The sequence below is a fragment of the Triturus cristatus genome, chromosome 9 (assembly GCF_964204655.1).
Source record: "Triturus cristatus chromosome 9, aTriCri1.1, whole genome shotgun sequence".
Taxonomy (NCBI): Eukaryota; Metazoa; Chordata; class Amphibia; order Caudata; family Salamandridae; genus Triturus; species Triturus cristatus.
In genome coordinates, this window is record NC_140592.1 from 1,018,523,303 (window position 1) to 1,018,549,228 (window position 25,926).

At 45.7% G+C, this 25,926-nt stretch overlaps 1 protein-coding gene across 2 annotated transcripts in view; it reads left to right on the forward strand.

Annotated features, from left to right (window-relative positions):
* Positions 1–277: 277 nt before the first annotated feature.
* Positions 278–25,926, forward strand: part of TGFB3 (transforming growth factor beta 3) — a 160,357-nt gene continuing 134,708 nt past the window's right edge. Inside the window, exon 1 of one of the 2 annotated variants that reach the window (XM_085626695.1) lies at positions 278–3,024. In XM_085626695.1, the coding sequence (XP_085482821.1) occupies positions 2,610–3,024 (415 nt within the window). In that variant the 5' untranslated portion in view covers positions 278–2,609. The remainder of the gene's footprint in view (positions 3,025–25,926) is intronic. The other variant, XM_085626694.1, reaches the window with a different exon arrangement.

Below are 25,926 nucleotides of genomic sequence, written 5' to 3' on the forward strand. Positions count from 1 at the left end.
ATCGGAGGGAATATTTCACGTTCGCTGAGACCTTCGAGCTTAGAGAAAGATTGTGGTGTACAGAAGCCAGAAGGGTTTGTTCAAAAGCCAAAAACACAAAGGTATTCGCGAGTAAAGCGGAAAAACACTCAGATATGTGAGCTAAGGGCTTTTTTTCCGCTGCCTGCTTAAGACATTAAAATTTGGTGAAATAATGCAGAAAAGGCTGGTCTCTGGCTAGCCCACCTCCCTCCCCCCTCCTCTGGGCAACGTCATGGCAGAGGGTATAAAGTTTCACAGAGTAGGAACAGAGGAGCCAGTCAAGCTAGAAGTGAGTGAGCGAGGCAGAGTTGAAGGAAGAAAAAGCGGGAGGAGGGGGAGAGAGAGAGCGCGCGAACGAGAGAGCAACGAAGAAAGAGGGGGCGAGACAACGCAGGAGACAGAGTGAAAGCAGCGGGTGGAGAGAGAGACGGGTAGCAGGGCGAGAACGGGAAGGAGAGACAGCAGCGAGGTGAGAGAAGAAAGAGAGAGAGGGGAAGCTGGGAGACAAAGAGGGAGACGCACAGAAGGATAGGGGCACGGAGAAAGACGGAGAGAGCAAAAGAGACACTTCGAGGCTGGGAGGGCAGCACGACAGAGACACGAGAGTCTGAGAGCGCCGCGGGAGCTCTGCAGAAGAGACCAGCCTCGGAGGGGTCCTGTGTTGTATGCATTTTCTCTGCCGGATTTTACCTCCAAGAACCGAGAGACACACTATCCCTCATTGGAAAGTACCAACAGCCTGGGAACTGGTATTAAGGAAATAAAGACAACACGGGGATCACTCCTCAGGTCGGCAGGGAACTCCGTCACCCCAGAGGATCTGTCCGGAGTGCCCAAGCAACTCACTGGGGAATTCCAACATTAACAAGACTAATCAATTTCACAGGACAGACTTGGAAAACACTGGAGACCCACGACTAAGAAGGAACACAAGACCAGGGAGAAAGCATGAAAACCACAAAACTCTTAACATAACGGAGGTAGTCAAAGACCACCAAGGAACCAACAAGACTCCCGGAGCAACCCCAAGTCCACACAGTCACCACAGGACCAGCAGAACCCTTTCAATCCCACCATCACTTCAAGACATCAAGCAACCCCAATCTGAGTATACAACCCAGGACAATTGAGCAATCCCAATCCCAGCAAGCCACCCCAAAACTACAAGAAACATCACAACCAGATAACAACCCTAAGACCACTTTGAAACTGCAAGGCAACTGAGCTATTCCAACAAAGAACCACTCGACCACCAAACCATCACAGATACAGCCAGCCCTTCTTCCTGCCCAGTATTTCTAAAGAATCCCAAACACACTTGATCAATCCTATAAGCGAGTCTATGGGTAAACCTAACAACACAAGCCAAGACCGCCAGGGAATTTTGATTCCAGCAAGAAAATGTAACCCCACTAAGACGCCCAAAATCCCCAGTATCCTCAACCACTTTTAAACCTACTGGACCCGAGGAACCTCTGTGATCACCAAAAAATCAAGGTCCAAGGAAGACCACGCAGGTCACTGAGAAACACCCAGACTACTGTGGTATCTTAAGACCTCTTCAGGTCATCCAGGAACTTCATTCCACTGAGTATTATCCCAGGGGACAGAGAAAGCCTACTGGGTGATTGAAATATCTTACAGGCCAGCACTGGGTCATTCATACCTCTGCGGATTCGCAATAGTCACCAAAGACTCCTGAGTTTATGGGGAACCTCTATTCGTCAAACACACACCCCACTGAAAGGAAGGGCCTGTGAGATCTGCAGCCACTGCTGGCTGGATTATTTGTGGGTGCATGTCACACCGCCTCATGGAGCTGAAGATGAACAACACTGCTTGTAAGGGGCAGTAATGACAAAAGCAACTCGCACGATGGCTGGTTCTGGGTGGCCCCAACCTGGCTGTGTGCCAGAGAGGTGCAGGCACAATCCCACGAGTCATTGCTGGTGAAACAGAGGGCTTGTGTGACTTCCTTACATCCAGCCTACTCTCTGCTTCTTTGCTGCAGGTCTAGACAAGGGTACTAGAGCCCCGGCAATAGCACTCTGATTCATACAAGATAGGTCTGGATGCTGTCGTTCCACTGAGCATGAGCCCAGGGAGGATCTCACAGAAAGTCTTTGTCTCTGACAGCATCTGCATCAATTGGCCTTCCCAACAGCCATGCCCCCATGTTGCAAATGAGGGGCTAGGAGTATTGAGCCAGCACCGTTTTCTTTGCTTGAAGACCCCTTTGCACCCAGAGATGGACAGTCCTCCCAGGAAGGGTCTGCTTTGCTAGCAGCCCTCCATGCACCTCCTGGCCAGACACCCTTCCCGACAGATTCCCAGCTGCTTGGGCGCCACAGAGCCTGCAGCAGCTCCTCCTGGCTGTTGGGCACCACTCATCCTCCTAGGACCACAGCATTCTTGGAGGCCTCCGACTCTGCACCCCCAGTGCCTGGCCACTGGGTACCACCTATCCCACCAGAAGCTCCACACACCTGGAGGTCATCGACCCTACTCCTGCTCTGATTGGCTGTTGCTGCACCAGTCCTGCTCTTACCCTAACACTCCTGGGGGACCAGAACTCCCCACCTCCACCAATGAGGATGCCCTGGCACTGCCTACCACTCGCCTTCCTTCGACACTGGCACGCCTCACCCATGAGGATGCCCTGGCACCAAGCCCTGCTTGCCCTGGTGCTCCTCGACGTGCTCGCCCGTTGCTGCGCCCTCTCCACATGCACCACCATGGACCTTGAACAGATCAAGCGGAAGCGGGTGGAGGCCATCCGAGGGCAGATCCTGAGCAAATTGCGGATGACTAGCCCGCCAGAGGCCCTGGCGGACACGCAGGTGCCCCCGCACGTGCTGGCGCTCTACAACAGCACTCGGGATCTCCTGGACGAGGTGGAGGCCGAGGAGGAGCGCCACTGTGCGGCCCAACACACCTCCGAGAGCGACTACTATGCCAAGGAGGTCTACAAGTTCGACGTGATCCAGAGCCACTCCGAGCACAGTAAGACTCTTCCTCATATCCTTGCCAGCTTCACGTCTTTCTTCTCGCCTTCTTCCCTTCTTTTATTTTCCCTTATCTCTTCTTTCTTATTTGACTCATATTTTCTTTTCTTTCTTTTCCCTTCACTTCTTTTTTCTTCCACTTTTCTCTTGTTTTTCTTTTCACCTCTTTCCCTTATTTCTTCATTTCACCATTTTCTCATCTTCCTTTCTTCTTCTCCCTCTTCATTCTATTTCCTCTTTCCCACATCTTCTTTCTTCCTTCTTGTCACCTCTTCCATCCTTATATTCATTTTCTTTCCTTCTTTCTTCCGTCCTAAATTCATATGTTCATAATTTTTGTTTCTTTCTTCTCTATGCCCAATTCCTTTTCTTTTCATTCTTACACATCTTTCTTTCTTGCTAAATCTTTTTCTTATTTTCATCTGTCTTTATTTTTCTTACCATTTTGCTTCCTTCTGATTTGGCGTTACTTTGTTGTCTTGCCTCCTTTCTTCTTTCTTTCCATATTTCATTTTCTTTGTTCTTTACAACTTCTCGTTCTCCCCTCCTTCTTTCTTTCGTTTTTCCTTTCCTTTTTTTACCAATGTACTTTTTTCTTTCTTCACTTTCTTATTCCTTCCGGTTTCACTTTGCTCATTCTTTCTGCCTTTCTCTCCTCCTTTGCTTTCCTTTATATTATTTTCACGGACTACCTTAATGTAGAGTGCACAAATGGAAGCTGGAAGCAAGAGCTGTTATCTCTCCCTTGGTAGTTTTTGCAAAACCCAGACATAGATACGCATTCGAGAGGCTGGCTAAAACGAAGCTAGATAAATAACATAACTTGTAATTTGGAAAAGTATACTAGCAGTAATCAATAGCATTGACATGTTTTTTTCTACAGCACTAACCTAGCTCAAGGAGTAACAGATAGCTTTACAGAGAGGGTTTCCTAGGAATGCGCATTTGCTGTCTCTTGTGATGGACTTTAAGCCCCCTGTTGGGTAATAAAAGTTATCTATTGCTCATCATTGGTTGGTTTCATTGTGACTCTCATTTGCATGCTTCTTATTCGTCAACTTCTAAGGGCTTCCTTCCTCTTCCTGTGTTTGTCCCTCCCCTGGAGCATGGACACATTCATTACCTGTGTCCTTCCACTACTCACTTTTTCAGGTTACTTTTTCTTTTTGGTCAAGTACTCTACGAGAGAGTGTGTTTTTCAGCTGTCTTCTTGATGTACTTCACCCCCTCTATTTTCTTTTATCAGTCCTACCCGTTGTCCATGTGCTTGCCTCTCTGCTTAACCCACCATTGTCAGTGTGCCCTCAGCCATTCCCCAGGGGCGTAGCTTGGCAAGTAAGATTTAGGAGGAGTAAGCTTCAGATTTCCCAACAATTACGCAGACATAAAATGTAAAAAATACATTATAGAAGCAGCAGGACACGAGGAGGGGCTTTAAGAGGCAGTGGAAAGACAGAGGAATGCAGATGTTCAGGGTACTCAAAACACACTAGTATTCAAACTACAAAGTTTTAAGGCAGAGACAAGAGAGAGTGTGTGATTTTGTAAGTGTGGGCATGTAAAAATCCAGAGTGAAATTTGACAGACACCTCACCATACCCGACTGAAACCACCTATACCCAACTATTTACTACAGAATACATTTTGTAGATGGGGGGGGGGGGTGTAGCACACCAAATACCCTCCCTAGAGCTACGCCCCTGCCTTTCCCGCCAACCCTCTGTTGTCAGTGTCCATATGGCTGAATCCAGCCCCTCCCGACCACCCTCTATAGTCTGTGTGGTTGCACCGCTCTACTCCCACCCACTTTCTGCTGTCCGTGTGGTTGCCCTACCCCTCCCATCCACTCTCCGTTGTCCGTGTGCTTAACCCCGCATCCTCATCCACTCTCCGTTGTCCGTGTGCTTGCCCCCACATCCTCACCCACTCTCCGTTGTCTGTGTGCTTGACCATTGCACCCGTTCTCCATTGTCCATGTGCTTGCCCCAGCTCGTCCCGCTCACCATCCATTCTCTGTCTGCTTGCCCTTAGCACATTGTCCATCTGCTTACATCCACCCTCTGATGTCTGTCTGCTTGAGCCCTACCCACCCTCTGATGTCTGCCTGCTTGTCGCCAACCCATCCAGTCTGCCACTGTTGTCTGTGTGCGCATCCATCCCCTCTTGCATATCCTTCTCTCCCTCCCTCTCTCCCTTCATGTTGCCTCAGGGGAGCACTCGGCTAAAAAATAAAGTGCTATGACGTGACCAGAACTAATGCATGGCTACAAAACACTGGCAAAGCCAATAGCTCTCGTGGTCTTGGAGAGACCTATTGGCTTTGCCAATGCTTGTTTATGATAGGAGTGGCAGCTGAAGCACAAAGGGCTCTACATAAAAGATTACATTTTCTACTTTGTAATGTGTCTGGTGGCGATAGAACTCTGGAGTCTGAGCACTCCAGTACATTGTGAGTGGGGTTTTACACTTGGGGCTCAGAGTAAAGCGCCTGGATCTAGTGTCACTGTCGCATTTGGCGCTATCATTACAAATACTTTCCATTGAACAGTATTCGGTGGGAGCATTACAGAAGCTACGCTACATCTGGCTATATTGCGTACCCAAGCTCTGTCCAATCTCTTCTGGTGTTTGCTTGTGTTGGTTGTTTCTTAGTGGTTGTTTTTGTTAAAATCTCTGTTAGCCGATTATAAGCATATCTTTGCAGCGTTGGTTCTTTGTGATAGATCAATTATTGTTAAGTAGCAGTTGAAATGAGCACAATTTAATAGGTTCTCATTAATTTGTTCTGGTTCATTGTGGCCTCTGGGAACAATGCAATCAATGCAAACTTTACATCAGTGGTGATCTTGTAGATAGGACAAACCATTGATTAACATTGTATGCCCACTGTATTGTGAACCTAGAAGGAAGGGACAAGACACCTGTATGCACTATTGTCTGCTCACTGAATGGCTTGCCCACATATTAAACAGGACGATTAATAAAACTAAAGGCTGCTGCGAGGTTTATATGGCTGCAATTGACAACTATCTCTAACTCTTATTCAAGTATTAGTACAAATTCACTATGTTTGTGGGTGGAAAAGATACTTGGGATTTGAAAAAGGTAAATATTATTTTAATGTTGTTTACACATCTCCTTGTAAAGGTGATATCTTTGTTTTATGTATTGTTCTGCATAGCGCTTTCCCAGAGAGAAAACCCATTCAGAGCACTGATAAAACATAGCGTGTTCCTAAGCTCTGAGATCCCCAATAGAAAATGCACTGGTGTGCAAAGGCACCCATTATAATGCGTCAATTAACATGCGTTTAACATGGCTGCTGAATTCCACAATAGGATGTTAGCATAGTAATAGATAGATTCTTATATTACCATTTGCATTTCTGAAATCATGTTTTATTGCATGGCAGTTATGACTACATGATATATATGCACGCATCATATTGGATATATTTTGCTTGATTGATTAGAACCAGAACTGTTTTGCAGCGACAGATAAGGTAGACTCGGCTGTGTGGTTATGAATGTGCACATGCACTGTATACATATACTAAACATGTTCATATAATACATATACAGTAAAGTGTTGCTTGTGCCTTGATGGAAATAGGACAATTGATGAAGGAGATGATAGAGTTGTGACATGTATTTCTGACAAGAAGAAGCATTTAACATGGCTGATCATCAGCACTTGACGCCTCATCTTCCATCAATTGTGCTCCATAGCCAATCACCTGTATAGTTATAAGGATAATGTGCCATCCTTCCACCTTCAATGGAGGGCTGCGTGGGAGTCCGGCACAACAGTAGGTGGAATCAGGGAGAGAGCACCAACTCCATCCAGGTGGCAGAGGGGACAGGGTGGCCCATGGCAGGTGATACACTCCAAACCACAACCTGGAAACACAAGGGTGGCAGGAGGAGTGGCGAGCAGGAGGGCGGGTCAGGGAGGCTTCAGACTGCAGGGGGAAGGTTCATGTAGAGTAACTTTTGAAATATGTATTTATTTAGAGTGTTTAGAGTGATGTGTTGCTCCTTCTGGTTACTTCACAGGGCTAGTTTCTGTGCACCTGTGCCTCCTGTCAACTTTGTCTCATCTGTGATTAGTGGCTGCACCACCTTTGCAGTTTGTGTGCCCAAAAATTCAAGAGGTAATCGGGGTTAGACGTCATTAACAGACATGCCACTGAACATACACCGATCTGAGTGGAGCCCCAGCCCTCAAAGATCAAACAGCTGTCCAGTCAATTAAATAAAGCTTGCCAGTTACTGTAGGGCAGGTGGTTTTTGACAATGCTATATAACACTGCACATTTATGGTTTCTTGAAATTAATGAATCGTTCTGCCAGTGATATAGCTCAGTGAATTAAAGTCCTTGCTGCAGAGCTTTGTGTGCAACTGGAAAGCTGAAGTGTTGAATTCCATCAACGTAGATCTAGGCTTTTATCCTTCCAAGGTTGATGAATTAAATAGCATCGCATTGGACGATCGAAAACCTTTAATTAATAATCTATGCTTTCACTGGTGTGGTGAGCGTGTGTGGGCTGTGGATTCCATCCTTAGTACACATACCTCTTGGGAAGCAAGCTGGCAGGGCAGTTTTTCTTAGTCAGTTAAATTCCAAGATGGTGTAAACTTGAAGTCCTAATGTAAATGTGATTGGATTTATATAGCACTTACTACCCCTGACTATACATTGACACGCTTTAATGGCAAGTAGCTTTCTTCTTCAGAACACTAGGTTAGTGTTTAATATCGTGGTTATTGTTGGTTATTGCGATTAGTCGTGTGCTCTCAAGAAAACATTGCATGCAGTTATTCCAGTTACTTTCTGATAGATCATATAATATCAGTTAAGTGTGATCATTACTGGGGACTGTGGTTTCAGGTGAATGGTTGGTGAGATAGATAGGCTGCTGGAGATTAGTTAACGTTACATTACAGGAATAGAGTTTTAAAGAGGAGAGTTTGTGATCTACGAAATCGGGTATCAGTCAATTGCAGATTAACAGGAAGAAGAATTGAGGCAGACAGGCATGTGGATGAAAGCAGGCTGTACTCTGAAACAGAAGGCCTGCAGAGGATGAAAGACAAGGTGAGGGTCACTCTGAAATCAAAAGGAGAGGAATCAAGCAGGAGTAAGTCCAGGGCAATTTTTCATGCAGGGTTTAGGAGTATGCATTTTCTTAGTTAGCCAGCATTCAAAGAATGTAAGGTTTAGAAAGAAACAGCATTATACACAGTGCTCTATATCCGGGGCAGAATGCTTAAACAACTGATTCCAAGTGTACACATCATTTAAACATTAAAAGCCTTAGTCTGTGCCCCAAGCCTAGGACAGCCCTTTTAAACATAGTCTGGAATATCTCAACCTTGGTACAGGATCTGTACGCAGCACAAAGGAGGATGGTAAAGATGTTGGGGCTTATTTACAAGCCCCTTGCACTGCCGATGCATCACTTTTAATATGGGAAAAAGTGATGCGCGACAGGTCAAGTGGCATGTAATTAAGCCCCCTTGTGTAAATTATAGGTTTTTTTCACCCATTCACTAAAAAATAGGTTATTTGGCAGTGAGCATATCGTCAGTGCGCTGTCAGATTTCTACCTTGTTGTCACCTAATCCCATCCAAGTGTTTGTTGTGTGTGTTTGTGTACAGGGCCGGACTTGCCGTAGTGGGCACCGGGTGTTTTCCCAGTGGGCCGGAAGGGTGGGGGCTGATTTTGGACCGGTGGGGGCCATTTTTGGTACAGGGGGCCAGTTTTGCAGCTGTGCTGCAAGATCGGCCCCTGTAACAAAAGCAGCAGCCACGCCACCAGTTTGACTTAATTGCCAATTGCTAGGACTGGTTTGCGTTCCCAGTCCGGCCCTGTTTGTGTATGTGGCTATTTTAGTATATGCATTGTACTTATAAGCAAATCAGAGTGATGAAGTCCTCTGGGTTTCATTTTAGACGATCACACAAAAATTACTCCAACTGACCATCCAGTGGTCGGTATAGGTGCACTTAGATGGAAAGATGTGAAGGAAATGGTAAGGGAAAATTAAACTTCACCAATAGGTGAGCAAGGAAGCAATTCCTTTTGATTTAGTTACCCTCACACACCCTAGTGGTGTAATGCTTCATCATCGGGTCACCCCGACGCCTAAAAGTCGGGGTGGGCTCAACCACAGTGTTGGGAGCTCTTTGAAGTTATTGGAGACCAGGGGGGCTGAAAGATTAAACAACCTCAGGCAGATCCCCAGTTTCCCTTTATTTTTGGGTCTGTCTGGGTTAATAAAATTACTAATTAAAAGTATGGGTCTTATTAGGAGTGTTATGGTCCTAAGACCCTAGTGCCAACATGTTTCAGTCCGTGTAAGGCCGTAAAGGTCGAGGACTTTCTTCAGGGCAAAGGAGGCCACCCTGGATAGCAGAAGAGGGTATTCCCTATCCTGTTTTGAAGCAAGGGCAGAGTAGCTGCTCCTCGTGTGAGAGACTGATTAATTAATCTGTCATGCGTTGTACTCCATCCGAAACTTCGGAGAATTCCCGTTTCTCAGGGGACCGCCAGGCTAATAGGGGTAGCTCTATAGTCAAACCTTTATCAAGAGTCCTGCCCCGCCTGTCCACCTAGTAGGTCCCGATCCCCGGCGTGGGTCGGGACCTACTAGGTGGACCATAACACTCCTAATAAGACCCATACTTTTAATTAGTAATTTTATTAACCCAGACAGACCCAAAAATAAAGGGAAACTGGGGATTTGCCTGAGGTTTTTTAATCTTTCAGCCCCCCTGGTCTCCAATATCTTCAAAGAGCTCCCAACACTGTGGTTGAGCCCACCCCGACTTTTAGGCGTCTGGGTGACCCGATGATGAAGCATAACACCACTAGGGTGTGTGAGGGTAACTAAACCAAAAGGAATTGCTTCCTTGCTCACCTATTGGTGAAGTTTAATTTTCCCTTACCATTTCCTTCACATCTTTCCATCTAAGTGCACCTATACCGACCACTGGATGGTCAGTTGGAGTAATTTTTGTGTGATTGATTATATTGGGAGGAATTACTCTGACCCAGAATCCTCTCCACCCTCTAGGCAACGAAAAAAAATGTCAATAGCCCTTTGTGTATATATTTCATTTTAGACGTCCTGGACCTGATCCTGTGCACACGCTGGGGGTGGTGTTGTTTTCCCAGACTGTGGAAGTGCATCAGGAAGCAGGAGGGAGGAGACCTAGACAGTGAACTGAGGACAAAGGAGACAAGACTCCTATAGAAATTTGATTAGGTCCTTCCTGTAGCACTGCCACTTGGAAAATGATGGGGATATAGGGGCTGCAGCCTGTTGCTCAAAGTGAGAAAGATTGTTTAGGTAAAACCATAATTTTGTCTATTTCTTGATCAATGTCTTTTTGGCTGTTCAGAACCAGGTGCAGATAGTTCACACCTCTTTGTGCTGCAGACTACCTTGCTGTGTAGGTAGTCAGTGGTAAATGACCAGTCCCTGGTTCTACATTTTGGCACCACTCTAAACTTGAGTAGTGGTAAAACATGTTCATTACATACATCCTGCCCTTTAATAAAGCTCCCTTCCCAAGTAATGTAATTCCACTCTGAATGAATGCAAGTGTTACAGGGTATGATATTACTGGGCCGTACTGCCGCACCTGGTATTTTCATTTGCTTATATGTTCACAATTTCCACCTGCAGATAGCAGGTGAAATTTATGAGTGGAAGAGACTTTGGTATTTGGGAAAAACGTACTATAAAGGGCCCAGTGACACTGAGTCCCAAATGTTATTCCTCAATCCAGGCCTCATAGTTAAAGTGGCCAGTAAATCCGACCCTTTAATGCTACTACCAGGCCACTCCATATACCTGCCAGCTCGTAAATAATGCCTAGAATGGCTGTTGTAATTCTTTCCAGGAAAGGTGCTTCCGCCGATGGAAATGGAGGATTAAATAGCCTTTTGTCCGAGATGGAATCACTAGCAGCCTGTGACTGGACCTGGCTTGTCTGTCTGTCAGTTGGATGTCAAGATGCTAAAGACAGTTAAGCATGTGCACCTGACGTCAGTGGAAAGGACAAAAGGAAAGGACAAAAACAAACAGCTGTTGATACAAGCAAACATTTTTGCTTTCCTCCCGGAAATTCTTGTTGGATTTTTCTAATTTTTTAGTATTCCCTGGACTAAGGATCTACCTGACCACAAACTTTGGTTTTTCCCAGGGGCACCTTTGGTGTCTCCTGGGGCAGGAAGGAACACACAAGTGGTTCTCCACAATTCGACTTTGAAGAGCCACCTGCCCTGCTCCTACCAGCAATTCTAGATTTTGGGGTGCAGTGTGACTTCTAGCTCCCCATTTAAAGTCTAGTGACCCCCCCCCCCCTGCCAAACCGATTGGTGGGTGTGTGCGTGTTATAAAATGGAAGGTGGCTTCTGCCTCAGAATAATAGGGCGAGCACACCCCTATTACTTCCTCAGAGAGGATGTATATCGGGAATATAACGCATTCCCACCAGATCAGCTTCTTGATATGTGCCTGCTGAGTGCCACATAGCAGCATTACATGTTGGGAGCCTGATCTGCCCAGCAACAGCCTGATTTTTCCACAGTTGTCTGGAAGGCAGTTCTGGAATCTAGCCACACCCTGCCTGGCTAGTGCCCAAGACTTTGAACAGTGCATTTATTATCACTAGCAAAGGGCAACTACCCAACTACTTAGGACTGGAAACAAAAACTGCAACTCCTCTCCAGCAAACTGAAGAAACTTACTTTGACAAGACTTGCTTCAATCTGTCCAAGTTCCTTCCTAGACACCTGGAGCCGTGTGCTGCTGGCCTCCCCTAGGAGTCAACGCCGGAAGCTCTTGACCAAGGATCTGCAGCTCTGCCTGCTGCTCTCCTGGCGTGTGAGCTCCAGCCAGCCCAAGGAGTTCAGTGAAGTTGACCCAAACTGCCCAGACCTGCTCCAGATCTCTCACCATCTAGAGAAGGAGAGCTGGCCTTATCCTTTCATCAAATACAGGTGAGCAATTTCCAGGAGCAGCGAGGCTGCCTGGTTAGCATGATCCCTGTGCATCAACATTGGCTGTCTGCGTGCACTCCGGTACTGACTAGCCTACATCCAGATTTGTATAAACATGAGCCAAGCATCAACATTTGGCTTGAGCCCTGGAAGTGTCCCGAAGCCATACTTGGAGTTGTTCCTGCCCATCTGTGCAACAATCTAGCACCTGATTGCGACGTCAGGTCACTGCAAGCGGAGTTCATGACTAGACTTTGGCGTTCCTTTTCATGCCCCGTCCTCTTGAGTTCAACCAGCTCTTTGGTTTTAGAATATGAGCCAGTCCTTATTGTCTCATCTTCAAAAGTGATTGCATTGATGACCAGAAACATTGACCCATGGTGCTACTGTGAATGTGGCCTCAGATACTCAAGGTCCTCAACCAGAAAACTCCCCTGGTGTGAGGGTCAATGGGGGCTCTTGCTTTGGGAGTTTGTTTTTGAAAAAAGTTAAGCTTAGTAAAAGTTTGACAGCATCCATCATGTTTTGACAGGCCATCCGTCATACTTTTACCACTTTGACATGAGCCACCCTGATAAAGTTTCCTACAAATGTTAAGATATATGTCTGCATGTCCGGCTGGCATCTCTAAATTTGAGGGAAGGGATTCCCATCAGGGCAATGGAGCAATTTATTGCATTATCCTGATGGATATTACTTTGTCCTCCAAATTCTAAATCCGGCCCTAAATGCATTTCGGTGCGTTTAATTTTGCACTACAGATTTTGCTTATATTCTCCATTTCTGCAACCATACTGTCTCTTTCATGTGAAAGAGCAAGACACCAAGGATTGAAGGAGTTTATGAGAAGGGTGATAGTGTAACCACCTATTATAAGGAATAAAATATCCCCTGCTGTTCGTCAAAAGGTATTGCAAGTCACTCTGGAGTTCCATGACCTTATAATGGAAGTTAGCTTTCTTCTTTGTTCCTCTATTTGGTCCTTGAACTGCTTGATGGCTTTCAATATGTTTATAGCGTATGGAAGGGGGTACTTTATCCTGTACATAACTATTTGTACTAAGAACATCCCACTGTTCACATTTTTCATGGCTTACAACTGTTCTATAATTTTAGGGTGTTTATTAAAGAGTTATGTATTTTCGCTCTATTTCTTATGCACTATGCTTTGACTGCATGTCCAATAAGAGTCAAGGAGGCTTCTGAAGGCCAACTTTCAATCGCACAGAACCCGGAGCATGCCTGTTCAGAACACATGCCATCTCTCCTTTCATACTGTTAGGTGGTCTGGGTCTTCATGGAAATACTGCTTAGCCATCTTCGGGGTACCTCCTGTCGCTAGCATTTATGCCCATTGCAGGCCTTTATTTTTGAGGACCCCAGCCAGAAGTGATGCGCATGCGCAATTTGGCCGCTGAGTCACTTGCATGCCAGAACTGTATGGACTGCAGCTCTTAACTGATATCACTTAAGGATGCCACAAGGCAGTTCGAGTTATAGTCAAGTTTACTGCCAGCAGCGATGTGCCGCCAGCTCGATCACCAGCCGGAGCAACTGTTGCTCTGGAGCTCCAGGCAATAATCCAATAACCGCAATCTAATAGCAAATGGAAAGTGCAATTAAGGATGAACAGCATAGTAATGGAATACCCAGAATAGTCATTGTGCAATTCTTAAGGTAGGCACCACAATAAGTTTGATGATAACTCTCACCCACTTTCTCTCTCTGCCGTTTCCAAACGCTGCACCCACACCCAAGGTTGAATTGGCAAAGCCGGCAGTCGGCTGCCGGCCTTTCGGACGGTGCCCGAGTGTTAACTGTGGGCCTTTTTCTTAGAGGGAAACCGCCCACAATGTCCCACTAGCCACCCAGCCCCTCAATGTCTACCTGCCTAGGCCACTGTCATATGGGCCGACTTGGGCAGGTGTGCTGCAGGGAGGCACACAGTGCTGTGCTTAGAGGTGGGAGGCTGGGACGCGTAAGCATGCAGCAGCATCTTTGAGAGGCTTATTTTATGGCTGTAGTTGGGCCATCTTCACCTTGGCCTAAACCCAGGGCAGAAGTCTTCAATCTGTGGGGTGCGACACCCAGGGGGGCCGTGGAGTCCTGAAAAGGGGGGTCACAAATTCCCCAGCCTCACTTATCCCTGCAATCCAAAACATTTGCTTTCCTTTTGGAAAAAGACAGCGCCCTGGGAGGGCTAATTTAGATCCTTATCAGCTGCTTGCCTGAATGAAATACAAATCACTCCAAGCATTTTGATGGCAAAGATTTGGTGTTTTGAGTGGGAGTGCAAAGAGTTAACAACTGGGCTGGGAAGTGCTTGGTTTTAATTGTAGCTGCATTTACACAGCCCTTAGTACCCCTAGAGAGGTGTTGAAGAGACAGTTATGTAAAAAACTAATGGCATTACACACGCTCTGGTATTACTAAAATCTACATTTTGGTGGCACCATTTTATCGTAAAACTATTTGCATGTTTTGCAGCATTCTGTCTTACACTGTATGTAATGCAAGTATAAAATAATGACTTAAATATTCACAGTGCTATCTGTCACAGGCTGTGACATCGTAGCAGTAAACACATATCACTATTCTCCACTGCACCAATCAAGATTTAATTCTGTGGCTCTCTGGTTATACACAGAACTCTGCATTGCATTAACTAATAGAGGTTTCATAATGTACTACAGTGCCTTTCCCACTGAGTAACAACTTTTTAAATTAATTTGTCATTTATGCTGCCCATTATTTTATATGTAGATACCTGATGGTGAAAGGCCTGGAAAAAAAACCAGAATATTTTGGGGCTTATTTATGAGCGTCTTGCATCACCGGAGCATCGCTTTTTTTTGGTGCTCCAGTGGCGCAAGCGTCTCAACCATACATATGAGGTGGTGCAAAGTCACCCTGCATGTCTTTGCATGTCCTCACAGATATGGAGTAAGACATAGCAGCGCAAGTCACTGCGTTGCTTCACTCTGCGTCAAGGCAGTGGTATAATGAAAATTGAGGCCCCCCCTGCAAGGTACAGGGAGGGGCCCATTCTGAACTCTATCGGGAGCTCTCTGGCCAAAGTGCTGTGCTGAGGGGGCCCCCTGGAGGTTGGGGGCTGCAGGGGCCTGTGTTACGCCCCTGCGTCAAGGAGGTGTTCCATGGACTTTGCGTGGGGTTCCCATGCAGCACCCATGGATTTTGATGCTGCCCCATATTTACAAGTAACCCTGGGGCAGCTCCAAAAACGGACACCACCCCAGTGGAGGCTTAACGGGGAGAAATGTTTTCATTTCTCCTTTTTTTTCCTCTTTCCATGTGTGCTGCATTCTGCAGCTCACATATAAAGAGGAAAACGCCTCTTGGGATTGTTTTTGTGAATGAAGATGTCCGTTCCTGAACAAAAACAATCCTGCCTATGTTGGTGCTAGGCAGCAATTTGTGTGCCAACGCAAGGGAAAAGGACAGGAATTTCATAAATACAGTGCATTCCTGCCCTTTCACATTGGCATAGAGCAGCGCAGCAAGACGGCTTGTGGCACTGCCCTACGCCAATTCCTCATAAATGCGCCCCTACACCTTTGACTACACCCCCACGCTCACTGACCTTTGGCTTGCTAAACACTGTTTAATGTTATTTCCCCACCGTAAAAATGATTTGCTTTGGGAATTGGGAGTGTTTATGGTTTTCAATAGTTGTCGATGATGAGGAGTACCAGGTTCTAGACATTTTTGTCAGAAGGGGGGTCCTTACGCCTAAAAAATTTTGTCAGGGGGGTCTGGGCATCAAAAAGTTTCAAGACCTCTGCCCTAGGGTGACCAGACCTTGAGGACCAAAAAACGGGACATATTGCAAAAATAGAAGGACTACAATTTCAGATCAATGGAGCGGCGCAGAATCACAGCTGTTATTACCCATAGAAGCACAGAAGAGGCACTACGAAAATAAATAAACTGCAATTCATAAATCCAGTATCCTACCTGTTAATTAAATTGCTTACTTATAACAGCTGCTTAATAGCACTGCTTTAGAACATCCAAAAAGTGCCTCTCACTGGTTTCAGTGGACCCCCTCTAAAAACCGGGATATCAGCCAAAATTGCCAAACTCTGCCGTGCAGCTAATGAAAAACCAGGACTGTCCAGGCAGATCCGGGATGCCTGGTCACCCTACTACACCCAGCCAGAAACAGTCCTTTCCCCAGACCACCTCTGCCAGGCTTTCACACAGAAGCCATGATGAACTGGGGAGGGAGGTGTGAGTGCAACAACCTCCCTTGGCGGCCAGGTGTTGCTCTGGCCTATGAGGCTATTGGGCCATTTCACCTAGGGCCCCTTAGGGCAGATTACAGTTTTGCATTTTATGGAGATAGGGCAGTCGGTTAATGCTTTTATCTCAGACGCCTTTTATTACTTGCAGTTCAGAAGTTACAATCCTACTGTAGCACAGTGAACTATGGATTAGCATCAAGGAGATGCGCACAATTTGTAAGACATAGAAAGAGAACCATGTTATTTCTTTTCTCAACCTTTCTTTATTTTAACGTTGTCTAAAAGGCTTCTTTGGGTAATAAAGTCTTATTAGCAGTGGATATAGGTTATTATACACTATTGGTAATATTATTAACAAGCAATGGTAAAACCAATAGGTCTAGGGTATGCCAATTTTTGGCTTTGTCAATGTTTTAGTCATATTGCGCAACATCACAACTGCTGTGCTGCATGCCTGAAATTGGCAAAACAAAAGCACTGTGATCCAGCCAGCGGTGTCCTCGTCATAGTGCTTTTTGTGTTATCGTGAGTGGGTTTGGGCAAGCTGTGACAAGGGGGTGGGGAGGAAAGCAACAACAGGTGGGTCGAGGGAGGTTTTGAGGAAAGTAAAAAAAAAAAAAAAAAGGCTGTATGACGCAGCCAGCACTTGGTGCGTTCTAGCGCTTCTTTTTATTGTTATGGCATGTGGGTAAGGGGGCAACACCGATAATGGAGGGAGGAAGGGAGGGGCAAGCAATAAGATATATAGCTGGTGGTGGCAAGCAACAAGATGGACATTGGGAGTGTGTAAGCAACAAGATAGATAACAGGAGGGGGCAACCAACAACATGGAGGGAAGATGGGAGGGAGAAGCAATAAGACATATAGTGGGTGGTGGCAAGCAACAAGATGGACAGCCGGAGTGGGCACGCAACAGGATGGACTGCTGGAGGGTGCAACCCACAACACGAAGGGAAGATGGGAGGGAGAAGCAATAAGACATATAGTGGGTGGTGGCAAGCAACAAGATGGACAGCCGGAGTGTGCAGTGCAAGCAACAAGACGGACGGCGGGAGGGGGCAACCCACAACACAGAGGGAGGATGGGAGGGACAAGCAATACGACTTATAGCTGGTGGTGGCAAGCAACAAGATGGACAGCAGGAGTGGGCAAACAACAAGATGGACTGCTGGAGGGGGGGCAACCCACAATACGGAGGCTAGAGGGAACAGGCAACAACACGGATGGCAGGAGGGAGAACAAGCAACAATTAGGAGGGCAGGAGGGGCAAGCTACAGCACAGACAGCAGCTGGGGGCCAGCAACAACATGGAGGGTGGTTTTGCGGAAAGTTTTTAAAAAAAGGCTCTATGATGCTGCCATCACTTGGTATGTTCAAGCGCTTCTTTTTATTATCATGGCGTGTGGGTAAGGGGGCAACACCGGAAAATTAGGGAGGAAGGAATGGGCATGCAATAAGACATATAGCTGGTGGTGGCTAGCTACAAGATGGACAGCGGGAGTGGGCAAGCAACAAGACCGACTGCTGGAGGGGGCAACCCACAATACGGAGGCTAGAGGGAACAGGCAACAACACGGATGGCAGGAGGGAGAACAAGCAACAATTCGGAGGGCAGGAGGGGCAAGCTACAGCACAGACAGCAGCTGGGGGCCAGCAACAACATGGAGGGTGGAGGGAGGTTTTGCGGAAAGTTTTTAAAAAAAGGCTCTATGATGCTGCCATCACTTGGTGTGTTCAAGCGCTTCTTTTTATTTTCATGGCGTGTGGGTAAGGGGGCAACACCGGAAAATTAGGGAGGAAGGAATGGGCATGCAATAAGACATATAGCTGGTGGTGGCTAGCTACAAGATGGACAGCGGGAGTGGGCAAGCAACAAGACCGACTGCTGGAGGGGGCAACCCACAATACGGAGGCTAGAGGGAACAGGCAACAACACGGAGGGCAGGAGGGAGAACAAGCAACAATTCGGAGGGCAGGAGGGGCATTCAACAGCACTGACAGCAGTTGGAGGCCAGCAACAACATGGAGGATGGAAGTGGGCAAGCAACAGCACGGAGAGTGAGTAGGGCAAGCAGCAACACAAGCAGCGTGAGGAGACAAACCACAACACCAAGGGGGACAAAAGAACAAGGGTGAAAGAGAGCGATCGGGTGGAGAGAAGCACAGGGGGGCGGCCTTTAAACACATGCAATAGTAACTATTGCACACAGAGGGAAGATGTGTGTCAAGTAGTTTTCACTAACCTGTGTGTAAGAGCCTCTGCCTAGGAAGCTGGGCCTTACATATAATACTTGTGGAAGTAACACCGATGTAGCAAATCTAGCCTGACACTGGAAAGATAGTTGTCAGTAATTGGGTCCTGCTGTGCAACCACATTGGCATCAGCCCAGACAAATCACACTGGTCCCAGCTTCCATGTTGGCCTACACCCAGATACGTTACTTGGGAGCAGACATGCATTGGCCTAACAGGAAACTGGGAGTTTTCCAGACAGGTCAGAGTCAATCATGTACATGAGACCCTTGAAGCTATGACATTTCAGTAGGCAGGGAGTTGGCGACTGAAACTGGAAGTATCTCATTGGCACCCTTGCAACCTAAAACGTTCTGCATCAATCCTTTTAACCTCAGCTCAGGGTCCAAGCCTACACTACACTCTCATAATTTCTCCAGGATGTAGAAAACATGCTGATACGGGAAGTAATATTTGACAAGCCTGAATCATTGAAGTAATTTGCCTCTTTAGATTGAAAGAGTAACATGATGCCTGTTTCATTGTTTTCTGCCTAGTGCCTACACAATGAACTGCTTCCAGGAGTAGGTATGACACAAGGACACTCGTACATTAAAGTCATCATGTGACCCTATTTTTTTTTTACATTTAAAATATTTTATTCAGGGTTCTTTGATAAGATACACAATACATCATACATTTCATTTTGATCATTTTCAACTCTTAGTCTCTTATTAGGTCTCCCCTACAGACAACGTTTTCTAAAGACCTCTTGTGGTTCATACCAAAACTTAAGTGGCCAATGGGCGACCCGATTGCTTTAAATTGTCTGGCTTTTTTGCTTCTTATTCAATGACTTTCCATCCTCTCCTTGTAGTTGTCCCTCTCGTAAAGCCTATCTTATGTACCATACTTTTGAATAGATTACTTTTTTCCTTCCACTGCTTACATTATTGGGAACTTGAGAGCAGTGACAAAAACCTTGGCAAAGCCAATATGTAGAAAAGGCGAGAGCTACTGGCTTTGCCAATGCTTGTTAATTGTTATAATTGCACAGCTCACTCTAGTAATTCTCATTAGCACTAGAGAATTACTAACAATACTGTAATATTCACTTCAAACCTGCCATCCTGTCAAGAAGCTGATTGCAAAGTAGCAACAGACACCTAATATGAAAACTTGTAAAGTTGGTATAAATTCATAGTTATGCTGGTGGCAGCAAACGACTGCCCTTATAGGTAATTATTTTAACATGCTGGACAAACCCCTTGGAACACACTCCGAACTGCTAAGAATCCATTTCTCATTCTTTAAGACAGATACTTGCCATGGGCGGAGTTATTACAATATACAAATATAAGCTGGGATGGAGAAATATGTTAAAAGGGTCCCCTCTGGGCAGAGGCAGCCACAAACTTGGATCAGTGCTTCCTTGAAAAGAACCCTGTGATCCTGCTAACCCTGTAGCAAAGCCAAGAGAAGGGGCCATGCTCAGCGAGGAACAATAATACATTTTTGCCTGAGCAGGAACCACACTCTTGAGATATTCCCATGCTCTTGCTCTACTCTGTCGAGTTACGATGTAGTAAGAGTTGGTGGTGGGAGGGGGGGAGCACATTAAGAGCCACTGGTCATTTAAAATCATAAAAGAACCACCAATTATCCATGATTTGCTGCAGTGTTAAGTGATGTACCATTCAGATTTTATCAAATTTGACCTATCTCGCCTCCCCTAAAAGAAGTTCCGTTTGAACCTTAGGGTTCTTTTTAATTGAATTGCAATTGCGCTTATAGATTAATGGCAGGCCACTGCCTTTCTTCTGTCTTTCTCTAATCCACCGGGGACCTCTGGGGGGTTAAGCCTTCGAACCTGGCCTGAGCCATTCTTGGTAGTCCAAAAGGTTCTCCGGCGAGGCCTTCTTGCTTGCCTCTGTCTGTAAACCTCTTAGTGAGAGGTTGTGAAATCTCAACTGCAGGATGTTAAATCACCAACACATTCCATATTCCTGTCCAACAACCCATTCCACAAAGTAGTTGACGCAGAAAGGGCGTCGCAATGTGGCAGTTATTTAATGACTTACCTGCAGGCAGACTTTTTTTTAACTAGTAGGCAAGAGAACCACTGACCTGCCTCCACCATAGAGATCATAAATCTCAGCTTTGAAAAAGATGTTATTGATAATTATCAACCGTGCACCCCTCAAACTGCCATTGCTATGGCATCACAGCACCTGAAACTAGTCCAGGCTCGACAAAACAACCGATCAAACAGGTTTCATTTTTACATAAAAAACCATCATTGATATATACACACATAAGACATCAATAAAAATCAAATCTTCTTAGTTCATTTCTTTTTGTTGTTATTTATTTTTTCTTAAGCAGTCAAAACATAGCCGCAGTCTGTACAAAGCCAACACGTGTTTCGCACTCCACAGCGCTTCATCAGGGCTGTTTACAAACATAGAACATTACAATTCGAATCTAAACAAAATACAATTTGAAATTCAGCATAGTAAATCTATTTAACAACACACTGATGTGAAATCTATACAATTACAAATTATATTTGCCTTCATGTTCTCTATACCTTCTCCTTTAGGGGCTACAGAAACCATACAACACCTGGTACTCCCAGGCAGTCTCCCATAGCCATAGCCATCCCGGACAGCTTCAAGATCACCCTCAGGGACCGCACCAACGGAGCAGGAGGAGGAATCGCCATCGTCCCAGGAACACTCTGAGTCTCGACCAACACCGACGACACCCTCAGCACCGCCGAACACCTGCACTTCCAGATCCACACCGATCCCAACACCACACTCAGAGGAACCCTCGTCTACAGACCCCCGGACCCCGACCACAGTTCAGCGACTCCATCGCCGACTTCGTCAGTACACACGCCCTCGCCTCCACAGACTACATCCTTCTCTGGGACCTGAACTTCCACCTTGAGAACAACAACGACCGCAACTCTACCACCCTGATCGACAACCTTGCCAACCTCGGACTCCGACAACTCGTCACAACACCCACCCACTCCGAAATGTGGATTTTCCTGATCAGTTATGTCCCCTATCTTGGACCCCAACGGTTCTATGTGCATGCCACAAGTACATGTATGCTCCCTCCAGTTCCAGTTTTGATGACGCAAACACATGTGCATCCACTGTCAACATGTCCTCTGTCAGATCCGCCATCAATGGGCTGGATATTCGATTCCTAAGTATGAAAGGCCACCGACTTTATATGGCTAAGTTACTCCATTCTTACAGTTCAGGCAAGTAGGCCCGATTCTGTCTTCAAAGCCTTTCATTGCTCTCTGTATCTGACAGCTTCAGCTTGAGCTCGCATCTGTATCCATGAACTTTGTCCTACTCCCTGTGCAGCTAACGGTGCCTGCCTCGGCCAGTTTTCGCCTGCCTGCCAAGAAGCTGTATTTCACCTTCGAATTATCTATTTTGCTCTTCAGCCGATGCATTCCTGTCTAGTGATTTAGGTAAACATTTCCCTTAGCTCACAAGCAAAGGACTCAGCCTTTCCGTCCTCCTGCAAGTGATTCATAGCCCTGCTGCCATGGAGAATTTTCTGCCTCTCGCATCTCATATAGACACTTAGGCGTTTGTGCACGCACACAGTCAGTATAGACTAGATTCTGTCCGAGAGTCCTTCCTTGTGGATAACATAGTTCTTTAAACATAGGATGTTAGATATGATTTGGGATTAGGTTGACTTGACCCCCCAGACTTCTCGTCTCCACATGTAGAGCTAAATGTCAAGTCCCTTCACCCCCTAGTTGCACGTCACTCACACGTCATGCTGCTGCGCGCGCATCTATGCCAAGTATTATCTTATAGATCCACCTATGTCTGATAATCCTAACCAATCATGTTTCTTTTATTCCTTATTACGCCTAGTTTCGATTACGTACCCATTTTGTCACTTTTCTTATCAAATGTTACGCCTTCTACATTCGTTTCATTGTAATGCACTTATTATAAAAATACATGACTGTCAATAAAGTATTGTACTTCACTTCCTGAACCCTCGTGGTGACGGAACCTGAAGGCCGCGACTCGAGTCGGCCATTTTGAGTGGAATAAAGCCCATTTAGAAAACCTCTTATACCACGGATTCTGCCTCTTGTTATTTTGAGCTATTTTACTTTATTTTAAGATTCTGTATGAAATTCAGTCCGGTAAAGAAGATTTTATTTACCACATAATGGCGCCCGAATAGGGACACTTTCTCATCTCACGCGCCGGCGGTGCGTTGCAGGCCCGGTCTCCTGCCACAGCTGGACGGACCATAAACGCGTACCAACAGGATTTCCTGTAAGCTCCCTCCGGTCAAGCGGGGGCGACTGAGGCTGCGATCAACCCAGACGAGGCGGTGAGAAGTGCGAAGTATCCCAACCAGAGCCTAGCTGAGAGAGCAAGATCCGAGGTATACAGAGGCCCACCAGATATTTCGAAATCCCGATGTCCAGAGGGTCCGCTGTCCGCAGTCATCGAGTCCTGTCCATTCTCTGAGGCCTTCCGTTTCAAGGAGCTACTCGGTGAGTACCATCGCCGGGGAGGCGTGTTGACGCGCACATAGGTTGTGCCGGTCAAGACGGATTTGGGTACACAAATCCGGTCTGCACTGTTTAGCAGTGTATATGTACTGTTTAGCAGTATATCAAGTATTCCGAAGTATGCAGTTATTGTCAAGAATTCAGCGTGGTGATTAGTTAGGCAGACTGTCATCATTGTCGGTCATTGTTAAATGTTTAATGTTTAATGTTTTCAGAAATGTCTTGCATATTGTGGTATGAATGATTGTTCATTGTACACTGTTCATTATTGGGGTTTTTTCCGTATTAAGTAAGTTCAAGAGTAAGTATCAGATCAGTTGTCAATATGCCGCTCTTCTCGAAGTTAAGGCAGATTACTACCAGAAAAGGGGTGCTTGAAGAAGCAGTTCCTATCCCTCCTAGGGACACTCCAGGGCATTTTATGTACCATAAACATGGCTTAGATGCCATATTGTTTCTTGATCTATGGGTAGATTATACCAAGGAATTGCCGGAAAGTCAAAGGTGGCCCGTAGCGGGAACCTGGGATGCAGAATGCATCCTGAAAGTGGAGGAAGAGTTATGGAAAAGAAAGGTCAGACAATCACAGAAAGACGCTGTTGAGTTATGGCGTAAAGAATCTCATAGACGAACAGAAAAAGCACGTAGACAAGAAGAGAGGAGTAAAGAAAGTTCAAATAAAGTTCAAGAAAATCTATTAATTAAGGAAGGTATCCGAGTGAAATCAGAACAAGTAAATAGACAAAGAAATGCCCTTATGAATGGTATGTATCCCCTTCTAGCTGAAGGACTACCTAAGGCTGCTCCACAGATGCCAAAAGACTTGCCACCCCCATTATTTCCAATTAAGGTACATCCAAAGGGGCATCCCAGAACCGCAGAAGATGTTTTTCTTTCCTCATATCTAGACGACGCAGCTCCCGAGTATGCTAACGCCGCACCACATAGACCGTCTGGTGTAGGTGTTCAACGTCAGGATCAGGTATCTGTCCCCGTGCAACAGCAAGTCCCGACACAAGCTTCGGCAAGCACATCTGTTTCCGCATCTGTCTCCGCAGTCGACTCTACAGAGGTATCGACACCCATAGTTGCTGTGTCACGTTCAACGAACCCATTCACACCCGACGCCCCAGATGGGGCCACGGGAGGTGCTAGCATTACCTTTACACCACCTAGAATAAATAAACTTGTCTTTCAAGAGTCAGCACATTCACGTACACCTAAATTCGTAAGTGAACGTACGCTTAAGGAACTCCTTGTAAATTGTAGATATGACCCGGTAGTTGGTAAAGAGGACGAAATGGTCCTGGCATCATTACGTATCAGGCGAGCCGCAGAGTATTTAGCAAGGTTACCAGGAATGACTACGCATCTAGATAACATATATCATTTTGTTCAAACAGGACGAGATCCAGGATGTATTAACAGAGCTATGGAATTCCAGAAAGTAGAAATACAGGGGGAACTGTTACGTTTCCTCATAAACTGTGTGATTAGAAATCAAGACCGCCCGGGGGTAGACCCGAATGCAATGCTTATTCTTACAAGATGGAGTCAGAATATATCAGAAGGGAGACACGATAAGCAAAATTGTATAATAGCCATGTGCCGAAAAATACGTAAAGAAATAGAGCGTATTCATGAAGAAAGATTGGGAACAGACGAGTTTGAGCAAGATGAAGTATCCGAATCAGGGAATTCCGCAAGACAGTCAGAGACCATAGCCTATGTAGGCAGAGGAGGATCCTGTGATAATGCTAGATGTTTTTCTGATCCCATACACTCAGTATGCCCAAATAATAGCAGAACGTATCCGACGCCTATAATAAATCTGAAGTCTCCTGAACATTCGTTTCAAGCCGCAGATAAAATACTACGAGAACGAAGGGGTTACCACCTCCTCGATTCCATGGATGAGCAAGAATTAGCCAGATCAGCCGTTCACTGGATTGACAGTCCTGAAAAATACGGTGATGAGACCGTAGCACACACGTTTTTTAATCTCAGTATAGATGAACAACGTTTAGCTGGAATCTATATGATTCAGCAACTCCTCATATTATATAAGAGCCAACATGCTGACCCTGGTCCTTTGCCTGATATATTAACGGAACTACTCACGAACAGATGGAGAGGTTCTAGTAACAAGCTAATTAAAGAGATATTAGTGTCACGTAAGCAGTACGTCCTTTTTGTAAGTCCGGATTCTCTCTCGCCGCCCCGCAGAGAAAGAGCGCCGTACTATATGGATAGACAAAATCCCCTACGAGAAGTGCACCCAATAAAAGGCGAAGACAATGAGTTTCACCGTGTATTTGTTTACACACCCATATCGAAAATGGAATTATTAGAAATGAAAAAAGTAGTACCTAGTCATGACAAAGACCCAGCGGGTTTCCACCGAGAAATTAAAGACATGTTACTGATGGGAGAGTATACCTTTCCTGATATTATGACGATATTAAAGGTGCTTTTGCCTGCTGGCATTTATGAAAAACTGAAAGAAAAAGAGTGGGAAGTGGGTGACCAAAAGATAGACTGGACAGCATTAGCAGAGGAAGAAAGGGGCCGAACTGCAGGTTCAGGGCTCGGGGATAAAGTTAAACTGTTACCAGGTTTACTAGTACAGGTACTGCCACGTTTATTAACTACAAAAAAGGAAGATTGGGGTGCAATCACAGCCTGCAAACAAAAACAAGATGAAGACACAAGCGACTATTATGCTCGATTTGAAAAATGTTTTGGTATAAATAGTGGTATAAAAGCAAGTAGTGACTCATATCCACATTTATTTGTGACAAAATTAGTGGAAA